The sequence below is a fragment of the Oncorhynchus tshawytscha genome, linkage group LG13 (assembly GCF_018296145.1).
Source record: "Oncorhynchus tshawytscha isolate Ot180627B linkage group LG13, Otsh_v2.0, whole genome shotgun sequence".
NCBI classification, from domain to species: Eukaryota; Metazoa; Chordata; class Actinopteri; order Salmoniformes; family Salmonidae; genus Oncorhynchus; species Oncorhynchus tshawytscha.
In genome coordinates this window covers 60674169-60689412 of record NC_056441.1, presented here as the reverse complement: position 1 = coordinate 60689412, position 15244 = coordinate 60674169, and the positions used below count along the sequence as shown (strand labels likewise).

Below are 15244 nucleotides of genomic sequence, written 5' to 3'. Positions count from 1 at the left end.
GCTTTCCACTAGTAGCTGTTGGAACATTGCTGCGGGGACTTGCTTCCATTCAGCCACAAGAGCATTAGTGAGGTCGGGCACTGATGTTGGGCGATTAGGCCTGGCTCACAGTCGGCGTTCCAATTCTTCACAAAGTTGTTCGATGGGGTTGAGGTCAGGGCTCTATGCAGGCCAGTCAAGTTCTTCCACACCGATCTCGACAAACAATTTTAGTATGGACATTGTGTTGTGCGAGGGGCGTTGTTCTCCCGTTTGGCGCAGTGGTCTAAGACACCAGCAATGCAGGTGTTGAAGCACGTTGGCTAGGAAAAACTCCCTAGAAAGGCCAAAACCTAGGAAGAAACCTAGAGAGGAACCAGACTATGATGGGTGGCCAGTCCTCTTCTGGCTGTGCCGGGTGGAGATTATAACAGAACATGGCCAAGATGTTCAAATGTTCATAAATGACCAGCATGGTCGTATAATAATAAGGCAGAACAGTTGAAACTGGAGCAGCAGCACGGTCAGATGGACTGGGGTGTCACGACTTCTACCGAAGGTAACTCCTCTCCCTGTTCGGGCGGCGCTCGGCGTCGCCGGTCTACTAGCCACTACCGATCCCTTTTTCTTTTTCTGGTTGTTTTGTCTGTGTTCCTTTTCACACCTGGTTTCAGTTGCTTTGATTTCTGTGGGTATATAGGGCACCTGTTACCTGCCGTAATTCGTGCAGGATTAGACTTGTGTGCATTGCGCTCGATTGTATTTGATGTTTGTTGTTTTTTCGCTATTACGCACGTGTATGTAAAGTGTCGGAACTGTGTTTGTTCCTCCGTGCGTTTGCACGAGTTTCTGATTATTCGAGAGCGTAGTTTTGGGGTTTTGGTCTGTGCCGTTTTTGTATTGCTGGACTATATTATTAAACACGCTTCTCAGACATCCCTGCTCTCTCCTGCCCCTGACTCCTACACCTCTCACCAAGACGCATGTTATCACAGAATCCTGCACCAATATAATTATGGAGACGGCAGTGTTACACCGACTGGGGACCGCCATGGATCAGGTGATGGCGACGATGGAGAGATGGGAGAGAGGTGGCCTTCCCACACCGTTATCAGCCACACCACAACCAGTACCACTACCCTCTCCTTCATTGCCTGAGCACAGTGGGATTCGACTCGCCCTCCCGAGGGAGTTTGATGGGACGGCGGCCGGGTGCCAGGGCTTCTTACTCCAGATGGACCTATACATGGCGACCGTTCATCCGGCTCCTTCGGGGGGTGAGAGCGTGAACGCCCTCGTCTCCTGCCTCGCAGGTAAAGCCCTGGAGTGGGCCAACGCGGTATGGAACGATCCTGACTCGGCGAGGGACCACTACCCAGAGTTCACCCGCCGCTTTCGGGCCGTGTTCGATCACCCACCTGAGGGTCGAGCGGCAGGTGAACGGCTGTTCCATCTGAGGCAGGAGAGGAGTGCTCAGGACTTTGCTCTAGAGTTCCGGACCTTGGCCGCTGGCGCGGGATGGAACGACAGGGCCTTGATCGATCACTATAGGTGTAGTTTGCGTGAGGACGTCCGTAGGGAGCTGGCCTGTAGAGACACCACCCTGTCCTTAGACCAATTGATTGACATGTCCATTCGGTTGGACAACTTGCTGGCGACCCGCGGACGTCCAGACCGGGCTCTGTCAGTTCCATCTCCCAGCTCCACCACTCCAACACCCATGGAGCTGGGAGGTGCTTCAGCGAGGGCGACCTGAGGAGGGGGCGTGCCAGCTGTGGTCGCAGAGGGCACACTGCTGACCGGTGCTGGGGGGTCCCCGGGAGTCGAGACGCCAGGCCGAGCACTGCCCGGACACCTCAGGTGAGTCGGCACCAGGCTCACCCAGAGCCCCCTGTTGGTCACATGTATGTATGGATTGTTTTTCCTGAATTTTCCCCTCTTTCCCGGCATAAGGGGCTAGTAGATTCAGGCGCGGCGGGGAATTGTATTGACCGCGGTTTAGCGAACAGGTTAGGGATTCCCCTTATTCAGCTGGACAAACCCTTCCCAGTGCACGCCTTAGATAGCCGACCATTAGGGTCAGGGCTAGTCAGGGAGGCCACGGCTCCACTGGGTATGGTTACGCAGGAGGGTCATGAGGAGAGAATTAGTCTCTTCCTCATTGATTCTCCTGCGTTTCCGGTGGTGTTGGGGATCCCCTGGTTGGCCCGTCACAACCCCAGGATTTCGTGGCAACAGAGGGCTCTACAGGGGTGGTCGGAGGAGTGCTCAGGCAGGTGTGTAGGAGTTTCCATCGGTGCTACAACGGTGGAGAGTCCAGACCAAGTCTCCACCGTGCACATTCCCTCAGAATATGCCGATTTGGCTATCGCCTTCTGTAAAAGAAGGCGACCCAATTACCACCTCATCGACGAGGGGATTGTGCGATAAATCTCTTGGTAGGCGCTGCACTTCCCAGGAGTCACGTGTATCCCCTGTCACAGGAGGAGACGGTGGCTATGGAGACATACATATCGGAATCTCTGGGGCAGGGGTTCATTCGGCCCTCCATCTCACCTGCCTCCTCGAGTTTCTTTTTGTGAAGAAGAAGGAGGGTGGTCTGCGTCCGTGCATTGACTATAGAGGTCTAAATTCCATCACGGTGGGGTATAGTTACCCGCTACCTCTCATTGCCACAGCGATTGAGTCATTTCACGGAGCACGGTTTTTCACAAAACTGGATCTCAGGAGTGCATATAACTTGGTGCGTATCCGGAAGGGAGATGAGTGGAAGACGGCGTTTAGTACCACATCCGGCCATTATGAGTACCTCGTCATGCCGTACGGGTTGAAGAATGCTCCAGCAGTCTTCCAATCTTTTGTGGATGAGATTCTCAGGGACCTGCACGGTCAGGGTGTGGTGGTTTACATCGATGATATTCTGGTCTATTCCGCTACACGGGCCGTGCATGTGTCTCTGGTGCGCAGGGTACTTGGGCGACTGTTGGAGCATGACCTGTACGTCAAGGCTGAGAAATGCTTGTTCTTCCAACAGGCCGTCTCCTTCCTTGGATATCGCATTTCCACATCGGGGTTGGTGATGGAGGATGACCGCATTGCAGCCGTGCGTAATTGGCCGACTCCAACCACGGTGAAGGAGGTGCAGCGGTTCTTAGGGTTTGCCAACTACTACCAGAGGTTTATCCGGGGTTTTGGGCAGGTGGCTGCGCCCATTACGTCACTGCTGAAGGGGGGGCCGACGCGTCTGGGATGGTCGGCTGAGGCGGACAGGGCTTTTGGTCGCCTGAAGGCTCTTTTTATCTCGGCTCCCGTGCTGGCGCATCCGGACCCCTCTTTGGCATTTATAGTGGAGGTGGACGCATCCGAGGCTGGGGTTGGAGCCGTACTCTCCCAGCGCTCGGGTGTGCCACCGTAGCTCCGCCCCTGTGCTTTCTTTTCTCGGAAGCTCAGCCCGGCGGAGCGAAACTATGACGTGGGGGATCGGGAGCTGCTAGCTGTTGTCAGAGCCCTGAAGGTGTGGAGACATTGGCTTGAGGGGGCCCAACACCCTTTCCTCATCTGGACTGACCACCATAATCTAGAGTACATTCGGGCAGCGAGGAGACTGAACCCTCGTCAGGCAAGGTGGGCCATGTATTTCACCCGATTTAGGTTTACCATCTCCTATAGACCAGGCTCCCAGAACACTAAGGCAGACACACTGTCCCGACTATATGATACGGAGGAGCGGGCCATTGATCCTGCGCCCATCCTCCCGGCTTCTTGTCTAGTGGCACCTGTGAGGTGGGAGGTGGACGCAGACATTGAGCGAGCATCGGGTGTTGAGCCCACTCCATCACAGTGTCCAGAGGGACGGGTGTATGTTCCGCTGGTGGTTAGAGACAGGTTAATTTGGTGAGCTCACACATCCCCCTCCTCTGGTCACCCGGGGATCGGGAGGACGGTGCGATGTCTTAGTGGGAAGTACTGGTGGCCCCTTTAGCCAAGGATGTGAGGGTTTATGTGTCCTCCTGCTCAGTGTGCGCTCAGTGCAAGGCTCCTAGGCACCTGCCCAGAGGAAAATTACAACCCCTTCCCGTTCCACAGCGGCCTTGGTGACACCTGTCGGTTGACTTCTTGACCGATCTGCCACTGTCACAGGGCAACACCACGATCCTGGTCGTTGTGGATCGGTTTTCTAAGTCCTGTCGTCTCCTCCCTTTGCCCGGTCTCCCTACGACCCTACAGACGGCGGAGGCCCTGTTTACTCACGTCTTCCGGCACTACGGGGTGCCTGAGGATATTGTTTCTGATCGGGGTCCCCAGTTCACGTCCAGGGTGTGGAAGGCGTTCATGGAACGTTTGGGGGTCTCGGTCAGCCTGACCTCTGGGTTTCACCCCGAGAGTAATGGGCAGGTGGAAAGAGTGAACCAGGATGTGGGTAGGTTTCTGCGGTCGTATTGCCAGGACCGGCCAGGGGAGTGGGCGAAGTACATCCCCTGGGCGGAGATGGCCCAGAACTCACTCCCCCACTCTTCTACGAACCTGTCGCCCTTCCAATGTGTGTTGGGCTATCAGCCGGTCCTGGTACCATGGCATCAGAGCCAGACCGAGGCTCCTGCGGTGGACGATTGGTTGAAACGCTCAAGGGAAACCTGGGAGGCCGCCCACGGGTACCTTAAACGGGCCGAAGGGCGGCAGAAGGCCAGTGCCGACCGCCACCGCAGCGAGGCCCCGGTGTACACACCGGGGGACCGGGTCTGGCTCTCGACCCGAAACCTGCCCCTCCACCTGCCCTGCCGGAAGCTGGGTCCGCGGTTTGTGGGGCCATTCAAAGTCCTGAGGAGAATAAACGAGGTGTGTTATAGGTTAAAGCTCCCCCCGTATTACCATATTAACCCCTCGTTTCATGTGTCTCTCCTCAGGCCGGTGGTGGCTGGTCCGCTTCAAGAAGATGAGGTGCGGGAGGTCCCTCCGCCCCCCCTGGACATCGGGGGGGCGCCGACGTATGCAGTTCGGTCCATACTGGACTCGAGGCGTCGGGTGGGGGGTCTTCAGTACCTCGTGGACTGGGAGGGGTACAGTCCGGAGGAGAGATGCTGGGTGCCGGTGGGGGACGTACTGGATCCACCTATGCTAAGGGAGTTTCACCGCCTCCATCCGGATCGCCCTGCGCCTCGTCCTCCGGGTCGTCCTCGAGGCCGGCGTCGTCGCGCTGCGGGAGCTGCGCGTCAGGGGGGGGTACTGTCACGACTTCTACTGAAGGTAACTCCTCTCCCTGTTCGGGCGGCGCTCGGCGCTCGGCGTCGCCGGTCTACTAGCCCCTACCGATCCCTTTTTCTTTTTCTGGTTGTTTTGTCTGTGTTCCTTTTCACACCTGGTTTCAGTTGCTTTGATTTCTGTGGGTATATAGGGCACCTATTACCTGCCGTAATTCGTGCAGGATTAGACTTGTGTGCATTGCGCTCGATTGTATTTGATGTTTGTTGTTTTTTCGCTATTACGCACGTGTATGTAAAGTGTCGGAACTGTGTTTGTTCTTCCGTGCGTTTGCACGAGTTTCTGATTATTCGAGAGCGTAGTTTTGGGGTTTTGGTCTGTGCCGTTTTTGTATTGCTGGACTATATTATTAAACACGCTTCTCAGACATCCCTGCTCTCTCCTGCGCCTGACTCCTACACCTCTCACCAAGACGCATGTTATCACATGGGGACAGCAAGGAGTCATCATGTCAGGTAGTCCTGGGGCATGGTCCTAGGGCTCAGGTCCTCCGAGAGAGAAAGAAAGAGAGAATTAGAGAGAGCATATGTGGGGTGGCCAGTCCTCTTCTGGCTGTGCCGGGTGGAGATTTTAACAGAACATGGCCAAGATGTTCAAATGTTCATAAATGACCAGCATGGTCGAATAATAATAAGGCAGAACAGTTGAAACTGGAGCAGCAGCACGGCCAGGAGGACTGGGGACAGCAAGGAGTCATCATGTCAGGTAGTCCTGGGGCATGGTCCTAGGGCTCAGGTCCTCCAAGAGAGAGAAAGAAAGGGAGAAGGAGAGAATTAGAGAATTCACACAGGACACCGAATAGGACAGGAGAAGTACTCCAGATATAACAAACTGACCCTAGCCCCCCGACACATAAACTACTGCAGCATAAATACTGGAGGCTGAGACAGGAGGGGTCAGGAGACACGGCCGAGTATAGCCCACAAAGATCTCCGCCACGGCACAACCCAAGGGGGGGCGCCAACCCAGACAGGAAGATCACATCAGTGACTCAACCCACTAAAGTGATGCACCACTCCTAGGGACGGCATGAAAGAGCACCAGTAAGCCAGTGACTCAGCCCCTGTAATAGGGTTAGAGGCAGAGAATCCCAATGGAAAGAGGGGAACCGGCCAGGCAGAGACAGCAAGAGCGGTTTGTTGCTCCAGAGCCTTTCCGTTCACCTTCACACTCCTGGGCCAGACTACACTCAATCATATGACCCACTGAAGAGATGAGTCTTCAGTAAAGACTTAAAGGTTGAGACCGAGTTTGCGTCTCTCACATGGGTAGGCAACCATTCCATAAAAATTGAGCTCTATAGGAGAAAGCCCTGCCTCATGCTGTTTGCTTAGAAATTCTAGGGACAATTAGGAAGCCTGCGTCTTGTGACCGTAGCGTACATGTAGGTACAGTGGGGCAAAAAAGTATTTAGTCAGCCACCAATTGTGCAAGTTCTCCCTCTTAAAAATATGAGAGAGGCCTGTAATTGTCATCATAGGTACACTTCAACTATGACAGACAAAATTAGAAAAAAAATCCAGAAAATCATATTTTCAATGAATGGATTTTTAATGAATTTATTTGCAAATTATGGTGGAAAATAAGTATTTGGTCAATAACAAAAGTGTATCTCAATACTTTGTTATATACCCTTTGTTGGCAATGACACAGGTCAAACATTTTCTGTAAGTCTTCACAAGGTTTTCACACACTGTTGCTGGTATTTTGGCCCAATCCTCCATGCAGATCTCCTCTAGAGCAATGATGTTTTGGGGCTGTTGCTGGGCAACATGGACTTTCAACTCCCTCCAAAGATTTTCTATGGGGTTGAGATCTGGAGACTGGCTAGGCCACTCCGGGACCTTGAAATGCTTCTTACGAAGCCACTCCTTCGTTATCCGGGCGGTGTGTTTGGGATCATTGTCATGTTTGGGATCATTGCCCTTGCTGATGGAAGGAGGTTTTCACTCAAAATCTCACGATACATGGCCCCATTCATTCTTTCCTTTACACAGATCAGTCGTCCTGGTCCCTTTGCAGAAAAACAGCCCCAAAGCATGATGTTTCCACCCCCATGCTTCACAGTAGGTATGGTGTTCTTTGGATGGAACTTAGCATTCTTTGTCCTCCAAACACAACGAGTTTTTACCAAAAAGTTATGTTTTGGTTTCATCTGACCATATGACATTCTCCCTATCTTCTTCTGGATCATCCAAATGCTCTCTAGCAAACTTCAGACGGGCCTGGACATGTACTGGCTTAAGCAGGGGGACACGTCTGGCACTGCAGGATTTGAGTCCCTGGCGGCGTAGTGTGTTACTGATGGATGCAAACCCCAAAGTATGCATGAAACCTAGTTTTGTCCATCACCTTCCATCTCTCTCCAAAAACACGCCCTCCAAATTAGTTCAGTCCAGAATTATTTTCTGGATGGTGTCTGGGATGAACAGTTCAAAAGCAGACTTTATGTCCTTCACATGAGTAACCGCGATCTGTGTCGGCCCTGGTTGCATCTTTATGACATTGGCAGCCTTGCAGGGTGGCTCATTCCTTGGGAAGACACTCCTTCCACATTCACTTCTTTCTCTACAAACATTTTTTATCAGGCCCTCTGAAGAGAGATATTTTTTTCCATACTGATTGATTGTGGTAAGGAGCCACACATGCAAATCTATTTATTTGTTGTGCCCCTCCCCCAATTTGCACGGCTGGGGTAGAGTGTGGGAAAATACAGATTTTTTTTTTTACAACGTATCGAAATAATGTTGTTTCACACACTACAACGGGTAAAGAGTGGGAGAAAAGCGGGAGACAGGCAGACAGGGAGGGAGACAGACAGGTGCTTTGTTGAAACAGCAGGCCCAGGGAGGAGGAAGACAGACAAGTGCTTTGTTGAAACAGCAGGCCCAGGGAGGAGGAAGACAGACAAGTGCTTTGTTGAAACAGCAGGCCCAGGGTGGAGGAAGACAGACAAGTGCTTTGTTGAAACAGCAGGCCCAGGGTGGAGGAAGACAGACAAGTGCTTTGTTGAAACAGCAGGCCCAGGGTGGAGGAAGACAGACAAGTGCTTTGTTGAAACAGCAGGCCCAGGGTGGAGGAAGACAGACAAGTGCTTTGTTGAAACAGCAGGCCCAGGGTGGAGGAAGACAGACAAGTGCTTTGTTGAAACAGCAGGCCCAGGGTGGAGGAAGACAGACAAGTGCTTTGTTGAAACAGCAGGCCCAGGGAGGAGGAAGACAGACAAGTGCTTTGTTGAAACAGCAGGCCCAGGGAGGAGGAAGACAGACAAGTGCTTTGTTGAAACAGCAGGCCCAGGGTGGAGGAAGACAGACAAGTGCTTTGTTGAAACAGCAGGCCCAGGGTGGAGGAAGACAGACAAGTGCTTTGTTGAAACAGCAGGCCCAGGGTGGAGGAAGACAGACAAGTGCTTTGTTGAAACAGCAGGCCCAGGGTGGAGGAAGACAGACAAGTGCTTTGTTGAAACAGCAGGCCCAGGGAGGAGGAAGACAGACAAGTGCTTTGTTGAAACAGCAGGCCCAGGGAGGAGGAAGACAGACAAGTGCTTTGTTGAAACAGCAGGCCCAGGGAGGAGGAAGACAGACAAGTGCTTTGTTGAAACAGCAGGCCCAGGGTGGAGGAAGACAGACAAGTGCTTTGTTGAAACAGCAGGCCCAGGGTGGAGGAAGACAGACAAGTGCTTTGTTGAAACAGCAGGCCCAGGGTGGAGGAAGACAGACAAGTGCTTTGTTGAAACAGCAGGCCCAGGGTGGAGGAAGAGAGAGTGAAGGCACACAGCAAACCTTTTTGTTTCATTTTTACTTGTTTTCACCTACACAGATACTTTCCCACACTTTTATTACCCTCGGGTGGACCCGAACACCACATATGCAACATAAATGTGTAGGGGGGTGCACAGTGTACACTCAATGTAAAGGTGTTATTTGACATGTTCTTCGCAGAAAATGAGCCAAGGCCAGTGAGTATCAGGATGAAATGTTTCTTTTTTTTATTTTAGTAAACATTGAAAATGGGTCCCACAGACCCGAACACCACACAAGGGTTAAGTTAATATTAACGCTATGTGAGAGGTAATAGATTCCAGTTTTCATTTAACCCATCTGAACAGTAGGCTACAATTCCCCATCTTGTGACTGTCAAATTTGTATATCACCTCACAATCCTTACACATAACATAGCTAACACTGCTTATAATCCTCTTTTACCACTTCACCAAATATTTCACAAACATTAATTTTCTGGCCCTCACTTCTCTTTATTTTCTCTTTACTTTCTCTGCCAATTCCCAAAAGCATTTGGTGATTGGCTTGTAGCCTATTTGGTGTACCTAATGTTTGGCCCTAAAGCTTAGGCTTACATACATGCGATATAGCCTAAAATAAGGAATGAAAAACCTCAATGTCACCTATAGATAGATATAAATTGCACAGGAATTATACATGTTTTAATGTTTTAAGGTAGGCTATTGTTTTCTATTTCCTCACTTTAAACCCGCCTGTCCCACTGATATAACCACAGGGAATGAGTCAACCTGCACATCACTAACACACACACACACACACACACATACACTCACACACTCTATTATCAATTTAACTGATCCAGATTAAATGAAAATGAGGATGGACCTTGCAACACAATCTGGTCCAGGGCCAGCTCTTGCCTTTTGGGGGCCCTAAGCGGGATTTGGCAGCGGAGAGAAAATCTTGCAGGCTACTTATTTTTCTTATTGGCTGAGCTGGCACTGCACTGACCTAACCACCCATGGGACACTGAGAGTCACACCATGACAATTCAATTATTTGTGTCATTGGAGTTCAAGTAAACTCACTGCTGTACACTGTTTTTTTCTTCCTTTAAAAGGTATAAAAGGTCAGTGATGTGACAGTAGTTTAGTGTGGAATAGTCCACTGACACAGAACATACAGTAGATCTATGTCCACACAACGGCAGTCTGGAGAAAGATACCAGGTGATCTAGACTTACATCCTGTTTTAAAGATATATATGTACGTATCTTTATTGATGTTTTGACTCTTCATTCAGACAGTAAGGAAGTTAGAGGAGGAGACAGGCAAGTGGGAGAATCAGTGAGAAAGGTGGGCACAGGGATTGAATCCGGGTCTCTGGTGAGTTATATGTGACTTTTGCCAGGGAGAATTACCGCACCACAGCTCTGCAAGACTAGCATCCTGTTTCATTCTCACATTATAGTTGGAGTGTATGCAAGTTTAACAGTAAAGCAAAAAATTGTAAGCTGAGAGTGTGTCAATTGTATTTGTTATTCAAAATATGAATATTATTGAACTTACACGATGAATGACGTTTGCCGTATGTTCTACTCAATGTCCATTACAACCACAGGTAACAATGTTTTTCCATGGAATCCCTTTGAAGAGTAATGCTGTGGCAATGATGCAATGAATCTTGATAATCAGTGGTAATTATAAGAATGAAGCAATTATGTGATGTCAATAAGAGATAGATTGTTTCACCTGATAGACACTGTTGTACTTGTCTTGTGAACTAACTATATCTCCAAATACATCTATAGGTACTATTGGGAAAATGATGAACTCAACACAATTCACGTCATTTATCCTAGCTGGATATAGTGACATTGGACACTTAAAGTACTTGTATTTCATTATATTAACTGTCTTATATGTCTCCATAGTTTTTGCGAACACAGTGCTTATTGTGGTAATATGTATGGAGAGAAGCCTTCATGAACCCATGTATCTGTTTCTGTGCAGTTTGTTTGTAAATGACTTGTATGGTACCACTGGTTTGTTTCCTGCTCTCATGACTCATTTGGTTTCAGATGACCATACAGTTTCCACTGTGTGCTGTTACCTACAGATATTTGTCTTATACACATATGGATCTACTGAATTCATCAATTTAGCAGTCATGTCCTACGACAGGTACCTTGCTATATGTTATCCACTACAGTATAACGCCATCATGGCACCCAGCAAGGTGTGTATTTTAATTTGTGCAATATGGTTGTACTCTTTTGTAAAATTCACCATACAACTGTCTTTAACTATTCGTTTGCGATTGTGTGGAAACGTCATAGACAAAGTGTATTGTGACAACTACCTGGTAGTTAAACTTGCCTGTTCAACTTCAGATACGACAGTTAACAACATCTCTGGACTCTGTGGTATTGTTTTGACTGTCGCTGTCCCTTTAATTACTATTGTGTTCTCTTATATTCAGATTCTGACCATTTGTTTGAAATCTTCCATCGAGACCAGACAGAAAGCTTTCAGCACCTGTTCTCCTCATCTGGTCTCGCTGCTCAACTTCTCTTTCGGCTGTTTCTTAACTCTGCTCCAGAGTAGATTTGATAGCCCTATGAGAAATGTTCCAACTGTACTTCACACTATTTTATCAGTGTACTATCTGATGTGCCAGCCACTTTTAAATCCTATTGTGTATGGAGTTAGGATGGCTAAAATCAGACAGGCTTGTAAATACATACTACCTGTAGGTCTGTACCCTAAAACATAAGCTAAGCATTTCGTGGGACCTTTTCCATCCTGATTGTTCAATATTTGTGATGTTGACTTGTGTTTTGTTACTTAGGCTAGTCGCAAAAATGAATGGGGGTGAGGATGGTAAATGTAAAACATTTGCTAATTTATGAAATATTGTCATATAAATCAAATATAAACAGGAGAAGTTCATGACTTTGAATTTCTCTCTTAAATTGAAGTTTCTAAGGCTGCATTCACAAAGCAAGTCCAATTCTGATCTTTATTATTGGCAAAATATCTGATCTGGTTGGTCAAAAGACAAATTATTGGCAAATTATCAGAATTAGACCACCTGTGTAAACACATAAAATCTTTGTGTAAACACAAATAAATCAAGATATGCAAAACTGTCTGGATCAATCAACAACAGTGAATAAATGGATGTAAATGTGTAAAAGGTAAGCCCACCTTATAGCCCACCATTAGGTCCATCACTAATGGAAAATGGGCCCAGTGGGTACATGATTGTTTGACATTTTCAGAGAGAAATCTTGGGAAATACTTTAGTATGAAATCAAACTATATTCTGTCTGGACCAGATACCTTTACTGAGATAAAAGGTATCTTGTTTTTCCGGGGTCACAGTGAGATATGTTTAACCTACAGAATGTAACAATCCAATAAGACACGTTGGTTAATGTACTCCATCCACACTTTACCACGGGGAAAGCAGAAGCCAATAATAAAACTGTAAGAAACATGTTTATTGAGTAATTAGGTACCCTGTCATTAGTCCACTCTATCACCTCGTTCCCTGGGAACCAATTAATGCAGCTAGTAACCTGTAGAGACCTGAGGGGCTCCTGTAGAGGCACGGCTGGTCTTGACTGCATCCCAAATGGTACCCTATTCAACTCTGGACCCTGGAGCCACTTCCACTGCTTTTTTTCATTGTTCCCCTCTAATCAGGGACTAATTATCAGGTCCTGTAGAACAGAAAAGAAAAGCAGCAGGACCCAGACTTCGTAGGGTAAGAGTTTAATAGCCCTGATATAGGGAATAGGATGCCATTTTGGGGGGGGAAGTGTACTGTAGGCCTAAGGAAGCCCCGAGAGAAAATAAGGGCCCTCACTTTTACCTGAACAGAAAAAGCTCTGGGCCTAGGTTTTAGACTATAGCTAGGACTTGGCGTCCTGAGTTATTCTCTGTTTTCCCTGGTTAGATCATATGGTCAGGAAAAACAACAGAGCCCTAACTACATAGCCTGGGTCCTAGTCTGTTTGTGCTAACATTCAGCTCCTTGTCATTCCATACATGACAAGGAGTTGGAACGATAGCACAAACAGATCGGGGCCAGGCTACCAACAATGACCTCTCCTCAGACTGTTGTGTTACACCCTCATTCAGAATTAAGCTACCGAGGTAGCCTGTCAACAATACCTGCCAGTGGTTGGTCCAGGACTATCCTTAATCTGGGTCTGGGAAACCATTCCTTTGTCAGAGGCTTTCAATTAGTTTTAATTGAACATTTATTTAACTAGGCAAGTCAGTTAAGAACAAATTCTTACTTAAAATAACAGCCTACCGGGTAACAGTGGGTTAACTGCTTTGTTCAGAAGGATAGATTTTTACCTTGTCAGCTCGGGGATTTGATCCAGCATCCTTTCTGTTACTGTTACTGTTAATGCTCTAACCACTATGCTACCTGCCACCCCACTAAACTGTGTCTTCATTGTACATGGTGCACATAAATAAGAGATCTGATATTCAGAGGTGTGGACTCGAGTCACATGACTTGGACTCGAGTCAGAATCAAGTCACAAATATGATGACTTGCAACTCGATTTTGACATTAACACCAATGACTCGTGACTTGACTTGGACTTGAGCCTCATGAGTCGACCTGACTTGATACCCTCCCCAAGCCCAAATATTAAAAATTATACTATGAAAAAAAGTGTGCAGGGCATCAACTCTTCATTTAACGGATTACAGTTACAATTGGACAGCAGCCAATCAAATTGTGCCAGCTGAGAAAAAGTTGTGCGTGGCAGTGCAGAGGAACGTCGGCGGGTGAATTCAGATGGAGCCCTTGGAAAGATGATACGCAAAATTATTATTTTTGGATATAAAGATGATGCTGTATCAACAAACAACAAATGGCAACTTGCAAAACATGCGGGAAGAAAATTACAGACGGAGGCGCAGCAATTTCCAACTTTGTTCAACATTTGAAGCTGCACGAAGAACGGTAATTCGTGGCTAATATAGCCAACAGCTATATATTTTATTACTTTACTAGTGTATCATGTAGGCTAACGTAACGTTAAATCAATGAGCCTCCATATAGTCAGTCAGTGCGGGAACGTGATCATTGCACTCAAGATTGAGCTACAGCTGGCTAGGCAGTTGGTAGCCTAAATCCTGCCTGATGTTACTACCATTGACATACTTTAGCCTACTGTAGAGAGAGAGAGTGTGTGTGTGTGTGTGTGTGTGTGTGTGTGTGTGTGTGTGTGTGTGTGTGTGTGTGTGTGTGTGTGTGTGTGTGTGTGTGTGTGTGTGTGTGTGTGAGTGTGTGTGTGTGTGGTTGGGCGATTGTGTACAGGCAGGCCTACATCGCCCGATTGAGCCCGATTGCGCCTCGATCTCTATTGGGGGGGGTCTTTCTCATGGCTATCCATGTATTTCCATGGAAATATAATGTTTATTTGGAAAGTAATAAATATATAGATATTCTTAAAAGCATTCATGATTTGTGTAAAAGTAATATACTAACTATTACTCTTGTTAAAAATATGAAATGGTATTACATTTGGTGAAGAGCACATTATGACTTGTTAAGGACTCGAAACTCAAAGTTTAGGACTTGAGACTTGACTTGAGACTTGACTTGATACTTAATAGTCTTGACTTGAGACTTGACTCGGATTTGCCTGTCTTGACTTGGAACTTGACTTGGGACTTTGCTAAGACTTAAAACTTACTTGTGACTTGTAAAACAATGACTTGGTCCCACCTCTGCTGATATTGTTGCCTCCCCAGCCTATTGGTGAGTTCACATACTACTTCTACATTTTAGTGCTAGGCCAGAGTCCCCACACATACATTGTTTTAACAGGATCATAGGCGACTAACAAATGACATCCATTTTTTTCACTTATAAATTAATAATGTATACCCATTGATTCTTAAACTCTTAAATGTAAAGTCCCAATATTTTGGGACCCTATTAGATGTTTTTATTCAATTCAGTCTGGTATGAGAACAGCAGCCCTATCTGAAGATGGCGCCGACAGCAGCCCTATTGAAGATGGCACAGACAGAGATGGTCGCCTCTCTTCGCGTTCATAGGAAACTATGCAGTATTTTGTATTATTTCTTACATTGTTACCCCAGGAAATTTGAAGTCTTACTACATACAGCCAGGAAGAAATATTGGATATAAGAGCAACATCAACTTGCCAACATTACAACCAGGAATACGACTTTCCCGAAGCGGATTCTCTGTTTGGACCACCA

General features: G+C 47.6%; 1 protein-coding gene across 1 annotated transcript; it reads left to right on the top strand.

The window, feature by feature from the left end:
• Nucleotides 1-10805: 10805 nt before the first annotated feature.
• LOC112265960 (olfactory receptor 11A1-like) lies at nt 10806-12155 on the top strand. Its single transcript, XM_024443472.2, has one exon. The coding sequence runs from the start codon at nt 10806-10808 to the stop codon at nt 11754-11756; it is 951 nt and encodes a 316-aa protein (XP_024299240.2). The 3' UTR covers nt 11757-12155.
• Nucleotides 12156-15244: the final 3089 nt, after the last annotated feature.

Bases quoted from the DNA above. Each gene is read 5' to 3' on its own strand.
- LOC112265960 (XM_024443472.2), top strand. From the start codon at position 10,806: ATGATGAACTCAACACAATTCACGTCATTTATCCTAGCTGGATATAGT.